An 18,298-nucleotide genomic window follows, 5' to 3' on the forward strand; every position below is an offset into this window, starting at 1 on the left:
GAGTGCAGTATTAAAGAGACTATGCATCAGCTCTTTTCATAAAACACTCAAAAGGCAACATCAGTGCAGGCAATTTCAAATATAATTGTTCTTAATTAGAAGCTCTTTTTCTTAATACAAGGAACAGACTTCTAAAGTAAAGTTTCCCGGGAAGTTGGGATAAAAATTTTAAGTTAGTGACCACGTCCTTGCATTCCTATAATAACAGTAACATAAGCAGGATTTAAAGGTGGATAAAGATATCCTACGACAAAAGGAAAAGCAATATTACCTGGATGGTGACTGTACTGATGTAGCAACAGTGGGCATGGCTGTGGCTGTTAACATTTTAGTTGCTCTTGTAACAGCATGTGTCAAGGTAGGGCCTCCTAAAGCTGAACTAGCAACCTGCAATTGTGAGAAATGAAGCAAAATGTAACAAAATGATCTCAGCAATTAAAAAAATAAAACACATTTAATCTCTGTACTTACTTCCAAACGTTTATAACAATCTGCTATGAATTTCTTATGCAGGGAAACAGAATCCTGAAAGAGAAGTGAAATCACAATCAGTCTTTGTATTCATCTGCCATAAACAAACCGACAGGTACAACATATTTCATATCTGAAACTAATTTGATGCTTTATGAAACGTTTCCAATTTTGAAGAAATTGTATTTCTCTGAAATTTAAACAATACTTTATAAATCTCATTTACAGTTCTGATGAATGGTCCCTGTTAGCTGTTTTCTCTTTGTACACAGGCTGCTTGACATGCAGAATGATTCCTGGATTCTTCTGTTTTTACCACTATTTTGCAATTCAGCAGAAATGTGAAAGCAACTTTCCTCATTATTAAAGTAACACTCGCCAAGAACAGATTCTTACATCACAACTAATAATTTTACATTATACTGGCCAAATTTAGAAAACTACCTCAATGTTCATTTATGTCCCTTTAGCATGGCTTTGTGTTACTTCTGTAGTTGTTCTGACCCACAGAAGTTTGAAACACTCCAAACCATTAAGATGATGATTGAGATTCAACTTTTATGCTACAAGATACCTGCATATACTTTGGTTGTTCTGTTGTATACAAGCTTTTGAATTGATATCTCACCTTCCTTTATGAATAAACCAAAACTAAGGAAACGAATATAAATAGACGAAAATGGCAAATTTTGAGTCAGAGAGAGAACTCTATTAGACAGAAGCAAAGACTGTTTGAATTAATATCACATCTTTAATTTCACATTATATTAAAGGTGATATCAAAGCTTAGGCAAATGAGAACTTGCAAGTGTAAGCAAACTTTCTGATATACATTTCATAGTATTAACCCATTTTAAACACACCTTTTTCAAACGTGGATTCAGGCTAATGTAGCTGTAATTAATGATCAGATGGATCGCCTCATGGGCAATTTCTTCGTCTGGTGATTCCATGGCAATTCTCCAGATAAAATCCATTCCTGATAGCTCCAGTTTTTCAACATGCTGATTTGCACAGAGAGTGTGAAACAGTTAATTGGTATCTGTTGAGCATTTTACCACCTGTGACACTTCCTAATTTAATCAAGTATTGCTTCTAACTGCTATTCAACAGCTTCTAATTAACAAAAATAATGACTAATAAGGCAACACTGCACCAAAGTCTACATCAAGATTGTACTCCCTATTCCCCCACCTTTTAATGCTGACTTCTTCCCCCTTTTTGTTCTAGCCCTGATGAAAGGTTTCCAGCCTGAAATATCAACTCCCTATTCCTTTCCATAGATGCTGCCTGAACTGCTGAGTTTGTCCAGCACTTTGTGTTGTTACATTGGATTTCTAGCATCTTCAGATATCATGTTAATGATTTTATCAAAAGTTTTCATTAAACTATTATGTCAAAGAACAGTATCAGTGCAAAAATTTAGAAACATAGAAAACCTACAGCACAATACAGGCCCTTCGGCCCACCAAGTACTGCCAAACATGCCCCTACCTTAGAAATTGCTGGGCTTACCTATAGCCCTCTATTTTCCTAAGCTCCATGTACCTATCCAAAAGTCTCTTAAAAGACCCTATCGTATCTGCCTCCACCACCGTTGCCGGCAGCCCATTCCACGTACTCACCACTCTCTGAGTAAAAAACTTACCCCTGACATCTCCTCTGTACCTACTCCCCAGCACCTTAAACCTGTGTCCTCTTGTGGTAACCATTTCAGCCCTGGGAAAAAGCCTCCGACTATCCACATGATCAATGCCTCTCATCATCTTATACTTCTAACAGGTCACCTCTCATCCTCCTTCGCTCCAAGGAGAAAAGGCCGAGTTCACTCAACTTATTCTCATAAGGCATGCTCCCCAATCCAGGCAACATCCTTGTAAATCTCCTCTGCACCCTTTCTATGGCTTCCACATCCTTCCTGTAGTGAGGCGACCAGAACTGAGCACAGTACTCCGTGGGGTCTGACCAGTGTCCTATTTAGCTGCAACATTACCTCTCAGCTCCTATATTCAATTCCACGATTGATGAAGGCCAATACACCGTACACCTTCTTAATCACAGAGTCAACCTGCGCAGCTGTTTTGAGCGTCCCATGCACTCGGACCCCAAGATCCCTCTGATCCTCCACTCTGCCAAGAGTCTTACCATTAATACTATATTCTGCCATTATAATTTAGAGTCGGCAGAAATCATCCACAAAACACATTTTAATTGAATAAAAATGTAATTTAATTGGTTTTAATTGGATTTCTCAACATTGTCAGAACAGGACCCAGGATGTTCTACCTGTGAAGCAACAGAAATTAAAACTGAAGTAAACTGTCAAATATTGTTCTTGCTGGTGGTCATTTCAAAGAAGCAACAATACATCTTTAGAGATGAGAAAGGATTACTAGAGGCATTGTTTTCCTACCATAAAGCATAGCTGTTTAGCAGCTGATTTATTTTTACAGTTGGAACACATTGCATTTTAATATTTAAGATGAGCTGCCAGCATTAATTATAATCTTCAGGCCATTTCACTGAATAGGAGGAACCACTTTCAGAAATGATGTTGCTTTTTAAAAAGGGAGAACGCTAGCTGAGTTCCTGAGACATGATAATAAGTGGCAGACAAGTGGCAGAAAGGGGAAGATCTTCACTCTCAGGACTCTGCGTATCCAGTTCCCTGCTAGCTTTTCAATTGCTTGCCACAATGCCAGAAAGCCAGCTAGCCAAGAATACCTTGGAAACTACTGCAGAATGTAGTGGGATTACCAGGTCCAAATTGGCATTTAGTAGTCCAAATGCTGAAAGATCGTAGATATAAAGTGTCTTTGGCCACAGATACTGTTTAATATTTCCAGTATTTCCTGGTTTGAATTGCAAATAACAGACACTAAAGAGTATGTGAAGGGAACTCCTGAATTGATAATAGCATTTGAAGGCACAAGGGCTTACAATGGGTTGGTCAACATTGTAATGATATGTCAAGCAGATTCCAGAGGTAGTTGATGACTTTGATTCTCTAGATTAGTGGTCGTCAATCCGTTGATCGCGATCGACTGGTCGATCTTTGAGACTTTCCCAGTAGGTCCCGAAAAAAAAAAATACACAAATACTGTTGAGAGATTGTTTCCGGGTTGCGGGGTTTTAGTTCCGTTCTTTCTGCCCAGTGCGCATGCGTATAGTTCCCCCAGACTACACGGTGTACTTCAGTGGTCCCCAACCACCGGGCCGCGAGGAAACAATATAAGTCAGTTGCACCTTTCCTCATTCCCTGTCACGACCACTGTTAAACTTGAACCTACGCGAGGTCATCAGTCACCTAAACGCAGTGACACCCTCACGCCAGTGTTCGCCTCGCGCAGCTGGTTTGAACTGCCAATGCTACTGACCTGGAGCGTGGCCGGCAGGAAGTGCTGATGCTACTGGCCGGGAGCGCGGCTGGTGGGAACCACCGATGCTACTGGCCCGGGGCACGGCCAGCGGGAAGTGCCGATGCTACTGGCCCGCATTGGCCGGTCCACAAGAATATTGTCAATATTAAAGCGGTCCGCGATGCAAAAAAAGGGTGGGTACCCCTGGTGTTTATGCATTATTTCTACTTCCGGGTTGCAGGGTTTTACTTGCGGTCTTTTCTGCCCCAGTGCGCATGCATGTAACTAATCGCTCTGTGGTCGATCTCCCCTTTCACTTAGGCCGAGGTAAGGGATCTTGGGCTTAAAAAGGTTGGTGACCACTACTCTAGATGTTCTTGGGTGCATGCAGCTTGTTGACAGTGAGAAAGGTTAGCAGATGTGTTGGGCATGGCTGATCATTCAAAGATTATTCAGCCTAAGCTACTGCAAATGATCTCTGTCCACAGGTAACTGCTGGAATCTCCCCACTATCTCACCAACTGCAGTGTTAGTATGCAGCCAATGGTAGATCTATTACTTGGTGCTAAAGAACAAAGTTTTGCAATATTGTCCCGTTGATGTCGATAAACTGTTTATCATTGTTTGCAATGCAGTCCAAAAATTTAAAAGAACTATGGCACGGCATGCTATATAACAAGGTAACATTTTAAACACTGCTTAATTCAACTCATCATTCAAGTTCTATTCCAGAATTTCTGAAGTAAACTTAAAAATTCATAAATACTTCCAGAACAAGTACAAATTGAAGCATAAGAGAAGATTTATCTTACCAGCTGAGCACCTTGTCTTTTCAGTCGATGGTCAGATAGATTTACTATCTCAAAGAAAGTTTTGAAGAGATTGAAACCTACAGAGAATCAGAACGGTTGGTTACCATTTCAGAATAGGAATATTTTAGTTAAGGAGGCATTAGCAGATCAGAAGACCCAAAACAAATAAATTAAAAAACTGAGCATTGTTACACATGTCATCAAGGTCACCTTATATGCACAAAGTATACACCATGTTGAGAATCCCAACTAGTACAAATTTTAACATGAATATACAGTATATTATAAGCGTGAGCAATCGTGCTGACAATGGAACTTCTGTCTGGATCCCATCTGCTTGACAGGATGGAATGAATCGCTAATCTTAGCCTCTCATTAATACAACTGGCTACAAACTAATTTTCTCTCCCAGATACTGTTTAACTTTAAATTTTAACTTTAACTGTTAAACTTCTACTTTTTACCTTTACTGTTTACAACATTAAACAGAGTCAAAATAGCATAAATTAAAGCTGATCACTTGATATATAGGACTTAGCTGTAATAAGAGGCATATTGTTACTGTCACTTGAGCAACCAAATTCAACTACTTTTTGGATATCTTGTCAACTACTTTATCAGGGAGAAAGGTCATTGCACTTTTTGGCAAGTCATAAACATGAAGTAAGAATAGATTTTCCTTTAAGTTATGTGCTGCAAGATTCTAAACGTTACAAAAATATCCCTATTTATATCAAAACATTAGATCAATTGCTTGCTTCTAGAATTAAATGCTTAAAATACTTTTCCTAAGCAGGAAGACATTAGATACCCATTAATCCAACATATGCCATTGTTGACCAACATAGATTAGAAACTAAATTATCAGCTGTTAATTCCTTCTGATAGTCAGCAGTCAGCAATATTTAATAAATATTTAAAAGAAACATTAATGTAGTTACTTATAGCAAATGTTCAAGGCAACTCTCCAGCACAACCTCAAAAGGAATTAATTAGACAAAAATCACTAACTTCCCGGTGCGTTCAAAAATCTCAACCAGATATGCAACTCTGAAAACCACCAGTGTAAATATAGATTTGCATCTTTAATAGCAGAAATCTTTAACAGGAGATAATGTCTTTGAAATTTAAAAGCAAATGTAAATGAACATGATCTAAAGACAATCAACAACTGGAAAAGCAGAAATTAATGGATAAAGATGACTTTCTACTATGATAATGTACTGAGAATGAATGATACAGAATTAACTAAATAACATTTCATTTCAGAACCTGAGGATTAAGCGATTTTGGTGCAAAGATGTACTATGCCAAAAAATTACGTAAAGAATCTTAATACAAGTTATTTGCTTTCTTTCTTAATTGAGGGTCGTGAATATTTAAAGTAGAATAAAATCTACCAAAATGAACGAATCAAAATCACACTACATTTTATAAACTAATGGCCATGACCTGCTAAATTCCAGGTTTTACCCATCAAAATTATAGCATTCCCAAGTAAAAGTAGAGAGGCTCATATGATCTTGAGATGAGTACGTCCTCTGCTGGATTCCTCATGGAATCTAGCAAGGGAACACAAGTTTTGCCTATTTTTCAGCATCTAATGCGAAGGGAACGTGCTCGCTTAAAGTGCATTGGACCCGTTCATATAATGAGTGTAAAGAATCTGCAACAGGGAAAATAACAAGTACATGATAATTACCTTTGAGTTTCGGTTGAGTTAATTAACTGATTAAACGTTCTTGATTAATTTTAAAATACAATTGTAGTATTTAAATATGATGAGAATTTCAATGTCTTTGAATAATCATAAATGACCAACCTATTCAGAAACATTAAGTTCCTTTGGGCATCCAGTAAACTTGGGGAAGGGCTTAACTGGCTCTCAAGGCAATTCCTGGATGGTGCTTATCACTTATACAAAATCCTTGCTTTATGTTGAGCCTTGCAATTGTCTAGGAGTCAGAATGGTCCTGGGGCTACATAACAGTTCGGAATAGCCTGATGAGCTACAGGTTATCGGTGGTTCCAGGCCATTATTCTCAATGAAAGGAAACTGTGATGCGAATAAACTTTGCAGATGATTCAGAAGTACATTGAGTAGGACCACTGCAAAACTGCAAATTACCTACAAAGTATCAATTACATTTTAGAAGTACAGTTGATTCCAGTTAACTGGGCCATTGGGTAATTGGAACAGCCACTTATTCGGACCAACTCTTAGAGAACAAAAACTAATCAAGAAAATAGCTAGGATTCTCTTCATTTTTTACAGACACTATGCCGCTTAATTAGGGCAGGAATCTGATGCCAATCATTTTCTAACTGGTGTCCGTTGTATGAAACTGCATGGCTGTTAGACACTACACCATGCTTAAAGCGAAAGTTTTTAAACAGCACGTGTTTGTGTTTATAAAGCCATGATTTTTGTCACTGGTAGTTTGTGAGAAATAAGCAGGAAGACAATTTTGCTCATTGCATTTTCAAGTATTAAGGCTTGGAGATGCCCAAAACAGTAAGGGGTGAAAATGAAATGATTTCACTACTTCAAGTTAAAAACTACAAAGAATTGGAAGGTATCAACAATCCTCTTGAATGTTACAATGAAAATGAAGATTTGGAGGATGCAATCGTTGAAAGGATTGTATGAAAGCTGTCCATTGTCTACACTAAGGTTCTTCACAGACTTTGTTTATTTACAATCAAAAGAACACGGCAGCATACACTGGATTAATTCCTCCACTGATGACTATCAGGAACTAAAAGCTTTATAGTATGAAGTAGCATTGATAGTTTTCTAATTTGTACTGTATTTTATTTAAATACATAATTTGTTACACAGTTGAATCATAACTTGACTTTTGTATACCTTTTTAACTATTTCCATGAAACTCCGGCTAATTGGGGCAGCCACTTAGTTGAGCCAAAATGTATGTCCCAATTAACCAGAATCCATTGTGCTGCATTTGCTGTGAAATACCTGGAAGAATCAAGGATTTGAAGAGTTTAAGATATTTGCTCTTCATTGAAGTAAATGCATACCATTCATAGTGATTTCATAGGGTTCCAGTTTGAGGATTTTTTCTTTAAAAAGCTGTTGTTGAACATCACTCTCCAAATCTCCATGTCCTTTGGTAAACCATTCAAAGCACAACTGAGGAAACATAGGTTATCAAAAAAGAGATTGTTAAATTGCAAGTTATTTTCTTTCTGATGTTTTCTTTGAAAAATACAGAACTTTACATTTAATAGTGTATTAAACTAAAAATGCTTGCAAAAACAATATTAATCTTTTAAATCCTTGTAATTGACCATTTATTAAAACTATTCTATGGGCGCCATAGTGGTTGGCTCAATGCTATTATAAGTTAGGGTGTCGGGGTTCGGAGTTCAATTCTACTCCTTCTGTAAGAAGTTTGCATGTTCTCCCTGTGACCACATGGGTTTTCTCTAGGTGTTCCAGTTTCTTTCCACAGCCCAAAGATGTACCGGTTATGTAGGTTAATTAGTCAATGTAAATCATCCTTTGATTAGGCTAGTGTTAAATAAGTGAGTTGCTAGGCAATGTGGCTAGTTGGGCCAAAAGGGCCTGTTCCATGCACTCTCTCTAAATAAATAAAAAATAAATAAAAATAAATTCCCAAATATGGAAGGATTTTTTATATTTATTCCTTTTTCTGGGTCAGTGTTGTGCATCACCACCAATTTCCCATTATGGAAAGGTGTGGTTAAGAATACAGCTGAGAACTTACTCAAAACATTCAGTTCAAAAAGTGACACAAAGTTATGTTACAACATAATAAAACACTAAAGCAGGCTGCACCATGTCACCCATTATAGGAAGGATATGGAGGCTATTGAGAGGGTATAGATGAGGTTTAACAGGATGCTGTCTGGAATAGATGGCATGTGCTATTTCGAGAGACTAGACAGACTAAGAATGGCAGCTGAGGGGAGACCTGACAAACTTAATCAGGTAATGAGGGTCATAAATAGACAGTATCTATTTCCCATTAGTAAAATATTTAATACCTGAGGGACACTGGTGTTTAGGTTGTTGAAGGTGTTGGTGATGAAGCCTTTAGATGTCAAGGTTTGGTAGAAGACTCTCTCATTGATGGTTATTTTAAACTAAAACTTTGAAAATCTAAAACTTTGTACAAACTTCTGAAGTGCTGTGAAAAAGTATTCAGCCCCCAACCTTTTGTTCACATAAATGAGTATTACAACCAGGAATTTTGATAAACTGAGAATTTTTACTTATGAATTACATGCTCCTTTTTTCACAATAGGGCTCAAAAAAACAAGGAAAATTGAAAAGTATGAAAAACTAAAAATTCAAAAACTGAAATGTCAGCAGTTCAAAAATATTCTTATTCCTTAGTTCAGTACTTAGTTGAACCACCTCTCACAGCCACTATAGTCTTTTTGGAAAAGTCTCTATTAGCTTTGCACGTGATGGAGCACAATTTGCCCATTTCTCCATGCAAAATTGCTCAAGCTGTGCCAGATTAGTTGGGGGGTGGCAATCTTGAAGTCTATACAAATCCAGTGAGGGGGCTTCACAAGGTTGCTCTGGCACTGTGCTTTCAGTCATTGTCCTGCTATAAGATGGACTTCCTCCCCAGTTTAAGTTTTCTGGCAAGTGCTAGCAGGTTTTTAATCCAGGATCTCGCTATATTCTGCAGCATTCATCTTCCCATCAATCCTGATCAGATTTCTGGTCCCCGGTGCTGAAAAGCATCCCCATAGCACAATGCTACCTCCACTATACTTTACTGTAATGATTCTGTTACCTGACTGACGAGCAGCATTAGAATTACACATATACCATTAAAGAAAAACATATTCTTGCCAGTAAAGACTTTGCAAAGCATCTCTTATAAGATACTATAAAGATATGGAGGGTGTTGTAGTCAGATGAGACTAAAGTGGAACTTATTAGCCTCAACACTAAGCAGTACATAAATCTAATATTGCATACCAGCCAGGTAGTACCATCCCTGCTGTAAAGTATGGTGGGTTAGGATCATGCTATGGGGATACTTTTCAGCAGCAGTGGTTATGGCCCATTCCATCATGGGTAAAACCCTCCCCACCATTGAGCACATCTATACAAAGTATTGTTGCAGAAAAGCAGCATCCATCATCAGGGAATTCCACAACTCAGGTCACGTTCTCTTCTTGCTGCTGTCCTTAGGAAGAAGCTACTGGAGCCTCAGGATTCACACCATCAGGTTCAGGAACAGTTATTACTTCTCAAATATCAGGCTCTTGAACCAAAGGGGATAATTTCACTTACCCCATCATTGAAATATTCCCACAAGCTATGGACCCACTTTAAAGGACACTTCATCTTATGTTCTAGTTAATTATTGCTTATTTACTTATTATTATTATTATTATTAATATCATTCATTGCCTTTTGTCTTTTTCACACTGGTTGAATGCTCAAGTTGGTGTGGTATTTCATTGATTTATGGATTTGGGTATGTCCACAAGACAATTAAAATCAGGGTTGTACATGGTGACATATATATATTCTAATAATAAATTTACTTGGAACTTTTAATCTTTTTGGGCACATAACATTATTTGCTTCTAATCAGTATTGTGGACTAATTCTATATAGGTGTGACTGCTTCATTTGTTAGTTGTGAATGATATTGAACATTATGTAATTATCAATAAACATATCCACCTATGATGGAAAGAAAGTTATTGGTAATATCGCTTAGGGTGTGAGTCTAAGGGCACTATGTGAGGAATTCCTGCTATGATGTCCTGAGACCAACACATCGGACTTTCAATGATATTTCTTATAATATTCCTCTTTTTCTGCCCCCACCCAACCCTCCAACTCCCACAAAGTATGTCTCTAACCACTGGAGATTTTTTGCACTGGATTTAGTGTTGTTCTCCATAGAAATGAGCCCCTGAGCAAGCTACATTAATGTCAACCATAATGCCCACCCATTAATTCTACACCTCTCCATGCCTTGGTCATTGAAGTACCCATACAAATGCCTCTTAACTGTTATTTCTGCTCCCAACTCAACTACATCTTCTGGCAGCTCATAACAGAAACCAGCTTTGCATTAGAATCATTCCGGTAACAGCAATCTGAGATATGGAATAAAATTCAATCTTACAAAATACAGGGAAAAAAAGCAAACAAATAAACAATTATTTCCCAGTTTTTTTTTAAAATGCAGATGACATGGCTTCAAGTTCTGGAAAAATGCAATCCAGATCACTTTTGCAGATTGCGAACCCCCTTCTCGTAACACAGAATTCCATCTGCCATTCCCTTGTCCACTTCCTAGTTAGAAAAAAACTTTCTTCAGTGTCCACTATACTATCAATCTGCAAATTTGTTGACAATGCCACCTACATTTTCATCCAAATCATTAATATATATGACAGAGGACTCCGTTGAGGACTGCAGCACACCACTGGTCACAGGCCTTCAGCCTGAAAGCCCCTTCACTACCTTCCTATCTCATACCACCAAGCCATTTTGTATCCAGTTGGCTACCTCACTCTGGATGCCATGTGTTCTAATCTTCTTGACTGGTCTATCACACAGGACCTTGTGAAAGGCTTTGCTAAGGTCCATATAGACAAAGTCTATTGCCCTGCCTTGTCAATCTTCTTGGTCATCTCTTAAAAAAAAGCTCAAATTCAAAAGACATGATTGCCCACTCACACTAAATCCTCAAACATAAATTTTACCAAGGGCAATCACTATCAGGGCAGACCTGATATTTAAGTCTTTAATCAATGTCTGGATCAAACTATGATGTGACACCCAACAACGCCAGTGAAATCTAAACTCAATAGTACTACGGCTGAATATCAACTGATGGTACTGTCAACAAAATTTTATCTTTTTACTGATTATCACATGAAAAGTGATTGCATTTTCCCAGCCAATTTTCCACATTGTAATGTGACTACCAAGACTGTTACTGTCAATAATATCAGATCCATTTTTGGCATGGATTTAGTGCAAAAGGTGTTTCTAAAGTAGACATCAGATTAACATGGAGGGAAAAAACTAGAGCTGAAACAACATTAGAGAATACTTCAAACAAGACAGATTATCAGACCAATATACCTCTCGATCGAGTTCACAGATATCTGCTCCAGACACCAGGCACTCCCAAATCTCCTTGGCACGATTCCAACCAATGTAAAGGCTGGCTTCTTGAAGAAAGAATGCAAGGAACCTCAGGTGTGCTTCCAAGTACTGTGGAGGAAACAGAATCAAGGAACTTTTGTACTTCAAAACTACAACAGATTTGGGTAACACACACAAAATCCTGGTGGAACGCAGCAGGCCAGGCAGCATCTATAGGGAGAAGCACTGTCGACATTTCGGGCCGAGACCCTTCGTCAGGACTAACTGAAAGGAAAGATAGTAAGAGATTTGAAAGTAGGAGGGGGAGGGGAAAATGCGAAATGATAGGAGAAGACCGGAGGGGGTGGGGTGAAGCTGAGAGCCAGACAGGTGATTAGCAAAAGGGATACTGAGCTAGAGAAGGGAAAGGATCATGGGATGGGAGGCCTAGGGAGAATGAAATGGGGAGAGGAGCACCAGAGGGAGATGGAAAACAGGCAGAGTGATAGGCAGAAAGAGAGAAAAAAAAGGAGGGGGAAAAAAAACTAAATATATCAGGGATGGGGTAAGAAGGGGAGGAGGGGCATTAACAGAAGTTAGAGAAGTCAATGTTCATGCCATCAGGTTGGAGGCTACCCAGCCAGTATATAAGGTGTTGTTCCTCCAACCTGAGTGTGGCTTCATCTTGACGGTAGAGGAGGCCATGGATAGACATATCAGAATGGGAATGGGACGTGGAATTAAAATGTGTGGCCACTGGGAGATCTTGCTTTCTCTGGCGGACAGAGCGTAGGTGTTCAGCGCAACGGTCTCCCAGTCTGCGTCGGGTCTCACCGATATATAAAAGGCCACACCAGGAGCACCAGACGCAGTATACCACACCAGCCGACTCACAGGTGAAGTGTTGCCTCACCTGGAAGGACTGCCTGGGGCCCTGAATGGTGGTGAGGGAGGAAGTGTAAGGACAGTTGTAGCACTTGTTCCACTTACAGGGATAAGTGCCAGGAGGGAGATCGGTGGGAAGGGATAGGGGGTACGAATGGACAAGGGAGTCGTGGTCACTTTTCCGGCTCTCACCCCATTCCCTCCGGTCTTCTCCTGTCATTTCGCATTTTCCCCTCCCCCTCCTACTTTCAAATCTCTTAGTATCTTTCCTTTCAGTTAGTCCTGACGAAGGGTCTTGGCCCACAACGTCAACAGTGCTTCTCCCTACAGATGCTGCCTGGCCTGCTGCGTTCCACCAGCATTTTGTGTGTGTTGCTTGAATTTCCAGCATCTGCAGATTTCCTCGTGTTTGCTTAATAGCACTGACATATGTTGTGAAATATGTTGTTTTGCAGCAGCAGTGCATTCCAATGCACAATAATTTTAAAAGCTATAAATATATACATAAGTATATGTAATGTATTGCAAAAAGAAAGGAAAAATAGTGAGGTAGTGTTCACGCGTTCATCGTCCATGCAGAAAACTGATGACAGAGAGGGAGAAGCTGATGAACGTTGAACGTGTGTCTTCAAGCTCCTGTACCTCCTCGATGGTAGCAATAAGAGGGCATGCCATGGATGAAAGGGGTCCTTAATGATTGTTGTAGACTAGCACAAGTGTTGTCCTGAGTCTATTAACAGCATTTACATTTCCATGACCAGAATTCAAATTCAAATTAAAGTTTAAATTTTTGTTAAATGAAAGCTAAAATTAAAAATAAAAATTCCTATGCTAAAAGATAGAATCATTTTTTGACAGCCAAAATTATAGCAATTAATTTATATTTGAAAATACCACGTATGCATTCATATATTATTTGCTCAAATAAACAAATAATTGAGTTCTATTTTTAAGAAAGCGAGTGAAAATGGTTTTAAATCTTTTTGTGATTTTTGGTCTATTCCAGATGTATCCAAAGGCATAGTCTAAGCGGCATCAGTTCCAATAAAGGTATTAAGAACAATTCAGAAAATTAATGCAGTCTGGTGGCTGGGGTGCAGGTGTCTGTAACTCATCCTGTACATACACAGAATAGTTGTCAGTTGAGGTATAAAGATCTGGCTGAAACTGCAGTCATTTGTTTTGTACAAAACTGAAGAAAACAAAATCTGAATGGTTGTCTTATGAATACATAACATTAGGGCTAGAACACTTACATCTTGATGGGTGTATCTGCCATCTACGATCGTTGACCCTGTTAGACCTCCTGGACCAGCTGCAGAAAGTGCAAGTCGATGGCAAGCCACAAGACTTCCTGTAACCAATTTCACGATTTCAAAGTTCTTCTTCAAATCCTGCACAATGCTCTGAAAGATGAGAATCAGATGTCAAGTGTTTAATTTTCAAAGTTTAGTAAAAATCAAGCATCATTCTCATATTGGTTGAATTTTAAATGTTAAAGGCTTGGATAAAATCTTCTCATCTTGAAGGTCTGAAATGAAATCCAACCAAAACCCCACGACAATCAATTGAATACAAATAACTATAAAGAAAAATAAATACTTTGAACCAAGAATTTTAAATACGAAAATCTATTTTTGCTTTAAATTATGTTTGAAGAAAATCCCTGTCCAATGAATGGCTACATCTGTTGAAGATCCAAAATCCAAATTCCTTCTTTAAAACTTAATATGCAACATTTACTTTATCAAAATAATTAATATTTGATATAAAGAGCTCAAATTTATTAAAATCCCTTAAGCCTAAATTCATAAATTGTGCATTTACAGTTCCAGTATTGGCAGGAAGATGACTAGACAGTAGGATCACTCAAGGATAAAGGAGGAAACATACTGGAGATGAAGGTGGTAGTGGAGGTCCTTAATGAATACTTTGCTTCAGTATTCACCGAGGAGAGACACTTTTGACAAATGTGAGGTCAACATGGAATAGGTTATTGGGCTGGAGCATATTGAGGTTAAGAAAGAGACAGTATTGGAATTGTTGAGAAACATTAGAATTGATTAGTTCCTAGGGCTGAAAGAGAGAAAACCCCAGGTTACTACAAGAAGGGAAGAGATTGTTAAGAAATTGATGGCATTTTTGTGTCCTTACTAGCCACAGGAGTGGTACCAGAGGATGAAAAATGTTGCCCCATTGCTCAAGAATGGTAATAAGGATAATCCTGAGAATTATAGACTAGTGAGTCCTCTGTCAGTGGTGATCAAATTACTGGAGAGGATTTAGAGACAGGATTTACAGGCAGTTGGAGAAGCATTGTCTGATTAGGGATAGTCGGCACAAGGAGCAGTCTGGGCCTCATGAGACTAATTCAGTTTTTTGATAAGGTAACAAAACAAAGTGATGAAGGTAGAGTTATGGATGTGGAGTATATGAAACATAGTTAGGCTCTTCACAAGGTTCCCTTCGGTAGACTCATCCAGATAGTCATGAGTAATGGAACCCATGGAAACTTGGCTATATGGAGTTGGAACTGGGCTGTTCACAAAGCAGATACAGAGCATATTCTAGTCTGTGACTAGTAGTGTTCTACAGGGATCTGTTCTGGGACCCTTGCTCTTTGTGACTTTTTATAAATAACTTGGAACAGGAAATGGAGGAGTGCATTAGCAATTTTGCAGAAGACACAGGCTGGATCACAGGTAAAGCGTAGAAGGTTGTCATAGATTACAAAGGGATAGAGACAGAAGAAACGGCAAATGGAGTTCAATCTGGAACAATATCAAGAGATACACTTTGGAAGATCGAACGTGAAATCAGAATATGAAGTTAATAAAAGGATTCTTAGCAGTGTGGAGAAACAGAGGAATCTTGTGGTCCAAATACATTGATCTTTCAAAGATGCCATGCAAGTTGACAGAATGGTTAAGGCACCATATATACTTCATTAATAGGGTAATGAGTTCAAGAGACTTGAGATGATGTTGCAGCTCTATAAATCTCTAGTTAGACTACACTTTAAGAACTGTGTTCAGTTCTGGCTGACTCATTACAGGAAGAACGCGGAAACTTCAGAGTGGGTAAAGAAGTTGTTTACCAGAATGCTGCCTAGATTGGAGAGCATGCCTTAAGAGGAAAGGTTGAGCAAACTGGGCTTTTCTCTTTGAAGCGACAAAGGATGAGATACGACTTGACAGAGATGTCTAAGATTATGAGAAGCACGTTTCTCCCCAAGGGCAGCAACAGCCAATACTAGAAATTGTTTAAGAGATGTCAGAAGTGTCTTTTTTTTAAAGCACAGTTTATATTAGTCAGTACACATTGTATGCTGAAGGGCCCATACTGTGCTATACTATTCTATGTTCTCTGATAGCTGTTACCATAGAGGGCACTGTTAGTCTGAAAAATACACTGCGCAATGCCAGTTGATATTCCAATATCCTAATTGCTATATTCAGCGAAGAGAAAATTTCACTATTCCATTTGTTGAAAAATAAACTCAAAATGTTTTCTGGGCAAACAGCATAGAAATTGGTACCTATTTGGTAGCTTCTTTATAAAGGACAGGGGCATGGGATGTTGACCTACAACTCAGTGGGAAGACTTTCAGACAAAAGTAATAGATCCAGATTCAATGAGCCAGACTTCTCATCAATCATTAAAATAATTCAAGTCATACAATCCACACATATGTGTCTCAACAAAAAGTATAGCATATTGCATCTAGTGCTATAAGGCAGATTACTGCTCAGGGAGTCTGATACCTGTGAAGAAAAACTTAAAGGTGGTCTATTTTTACAATATCAAATTAAGGATAAACGAACAGTTCAAAATGTATAAACCTTTGAAGAATGGTCTGAACAAAGGCATTTGAAATCTAATGTTTTAAAATGTTAAGTACAGGACATAAAAAAAATGTAAACATGTAAAAAAAAATGGAGTGGTACAGAAATAACAATGAAAAAATACTACAGTTGCAGCGGGGTGGTAACCAGTGTGTCAGAACAGATTGTGGAGTGGTTATGGAGAAAAATATCGTTAAGCCTACAGTACATACAAGGTCAGGAATCAAAAGTTTGAGCACGGTGGGCCTAATGATCTGAGCTGCACATATTTCAATGCAAGGCATATTCTAGGAAAAACCGATGCTTAGGGCATTGATCAGCATATGGCATTATGACATTGTAGTCATTAGTTAGACTTGGTTACAGGAGGGGCAGGAGGAAGGGTGATATTACTAGTCAGAGAAAATGTCACGGTAGTGCCCAATTGAGAAAGGCTGGAGAGCTAAGCTAGTAAGGCTTTATGGGTAGAACTGAGAAACAAGACAGGTATGACCACCTTTATCAGATTATACTGCAGTCCACCCAATAGGTTGTGGAATTCAGAAGAGCAAATTTCTAGAGAAATCGCAGACTTGTTGAAAGAAACACCAGGTTGGGAAAGAGTTTCAAATGTGTTCAGGAAAGTTTATTTAATCAGTACGTACAAGTCCCAACGAGAGAGTGCGATACTTGATCTCCTGCTAGGGAAATTGGCATAGCATATATGGAAGGAAGGGAAATAAGCAGTAGTATCATGGAACATATAGAGATTAAAGAGGAAGAGGTTCTTGCTGCCTTACAGTGAATAAAGGTAGATAAATCACCTAAGCCTGACATGATATTTTCTCGGACCTTGAGAGAGACTTGTGTAGAAATTGCAGGGGCCCTAGCAAAAATATTGAAAATGTCCTTAGCCATGGGTGTAGTGACGAAGGATTGGAGGGTAGCTCATGTTGTTCCGTTGTTTAAAAAGTGCTCCAAAAATAAACCAGGTAATTACAGGCCAATGAGCCTGACATCAATAGTAGGTAAATTATTGGAAGTTGTTCTGAGAGATCGGATATACAAGTATTTGGACAGCCAAGGGCTGATTAAGGATAGACAGCATGGCTTTGTGCGTGGTAGATCATGTCTAACGAATCTTGTAGAGTTTTTTGAGGAGGTTACCAAGAAAGTAGATGAAAGAAAGGCTGTAGATGTTGCCTACAATAAGGCATTTGACAAAGTCCCACATGGGAGGTTAGTTCAGAAGGTTCAGACACTAGGTATCCATGGAGAGGTTGCAAACTGGATTCAAAATTGGCTGTGTGGAAGAAGACAGAAAGTGGTAGTAGATGATTGCTTCTCATACTGGAGGCCTGTGACTAGTGGTGTGCCTCAGGGATCTGTTCTGGGACCATTGTTGTTTGTTGTCTATATCAATGATCTAGATGATAATGTGGTAAAGTGGATCAGCATGTTTGCTGATGACACTAAGATTGGAGGCGTTGTGGACAGCGAGGAAGGCTTTCAAAGCTTGCAGAGGGATCTGGACCAACTGGAAAAATGGGCCAGAAAATGGCAGATGGAATTTAATGCAGACAAGTGTGAGGTGTTGCATTTTGGAAGGACAAATCAAGGTAGGACATACACAGTAAATGGTAAGGCACTGAGGAGTGCGAAGGAACAAAGGGAGTTCAGATACATAATTCCCTGAAAGTGGTGTCACAGGTAAACAGGGTTGTAAAGAAGGCATCCTGGCATTCATAAATCAAAGTACTGAGTATAAGAGTTGGGATGTTATGGTGAGGTTGTATAAGACATTGGTGAGAACAAATTTGGAGT

General features: G+C 38.7%; 1 protein-coding gene across 4 annotated transcripts in view; it reads right to left on the reverse strand.

Annotated features, from left to right (window-relative positions):
• usp24 (ubiquitin specific peptidase 24) overlaps nucleotides 1-18,298 on the reverse strand; it is a 222,592-nt gene that overhangs the window by 125,510 nt on the left and 78,784 nt on the right. For all 4 annotated transcript variants that reach the window (XM_073062880.1, XM_073062879.1, XM_073062878.1 and 1 more), the window contains 7 exons: nucleotides 13,907-14,056; nucleotides 11,763-11,894; nucleotides 7,685-7,796; nucleotides 4,643-4,719; nucleotides 1,335-1,475; nucleotides 472-525; nucleotides 272-387 (listed from right to left, as the gene is read on the reverse strand). In XM_073062880.1, the coding sequence (XP_072918981.1) occupies nucleotides 272-387; nucleotides 472-525; nucleotides 1,335-1,475; nucleotides 4,643-4,719; nucleotides 7,685-7,796; nucleotides 11,763-11,894; nucleotides 13,907-14,056 (782 nt within the window). The remainder of the gene's footprint in view (nucleotides 1-271; nucleotides 388-471; nucleotides 526-1,334; nucleotides 1,476-4,642; nucleotides 4,720-7,684; nucleotides 7,797-11,762; nucleotides 11,895-13,906; nucleotides 14,057-18,298) is intronic.

Source organism: Hemitrygon akajei, chromosome 12 (assembly GCF_048418815.1).
Source record: "Hemitrygon akajei chromosome 12, sHemAka1.3, whole genome shotgun sequence".
Lineage (NCBI taxonomy): Eukaryota > Metazoa > Chordata > Chondrichthyes > Myliobatiformes > Dasyatidae > Hemitrygon > Hemitrygon akajei.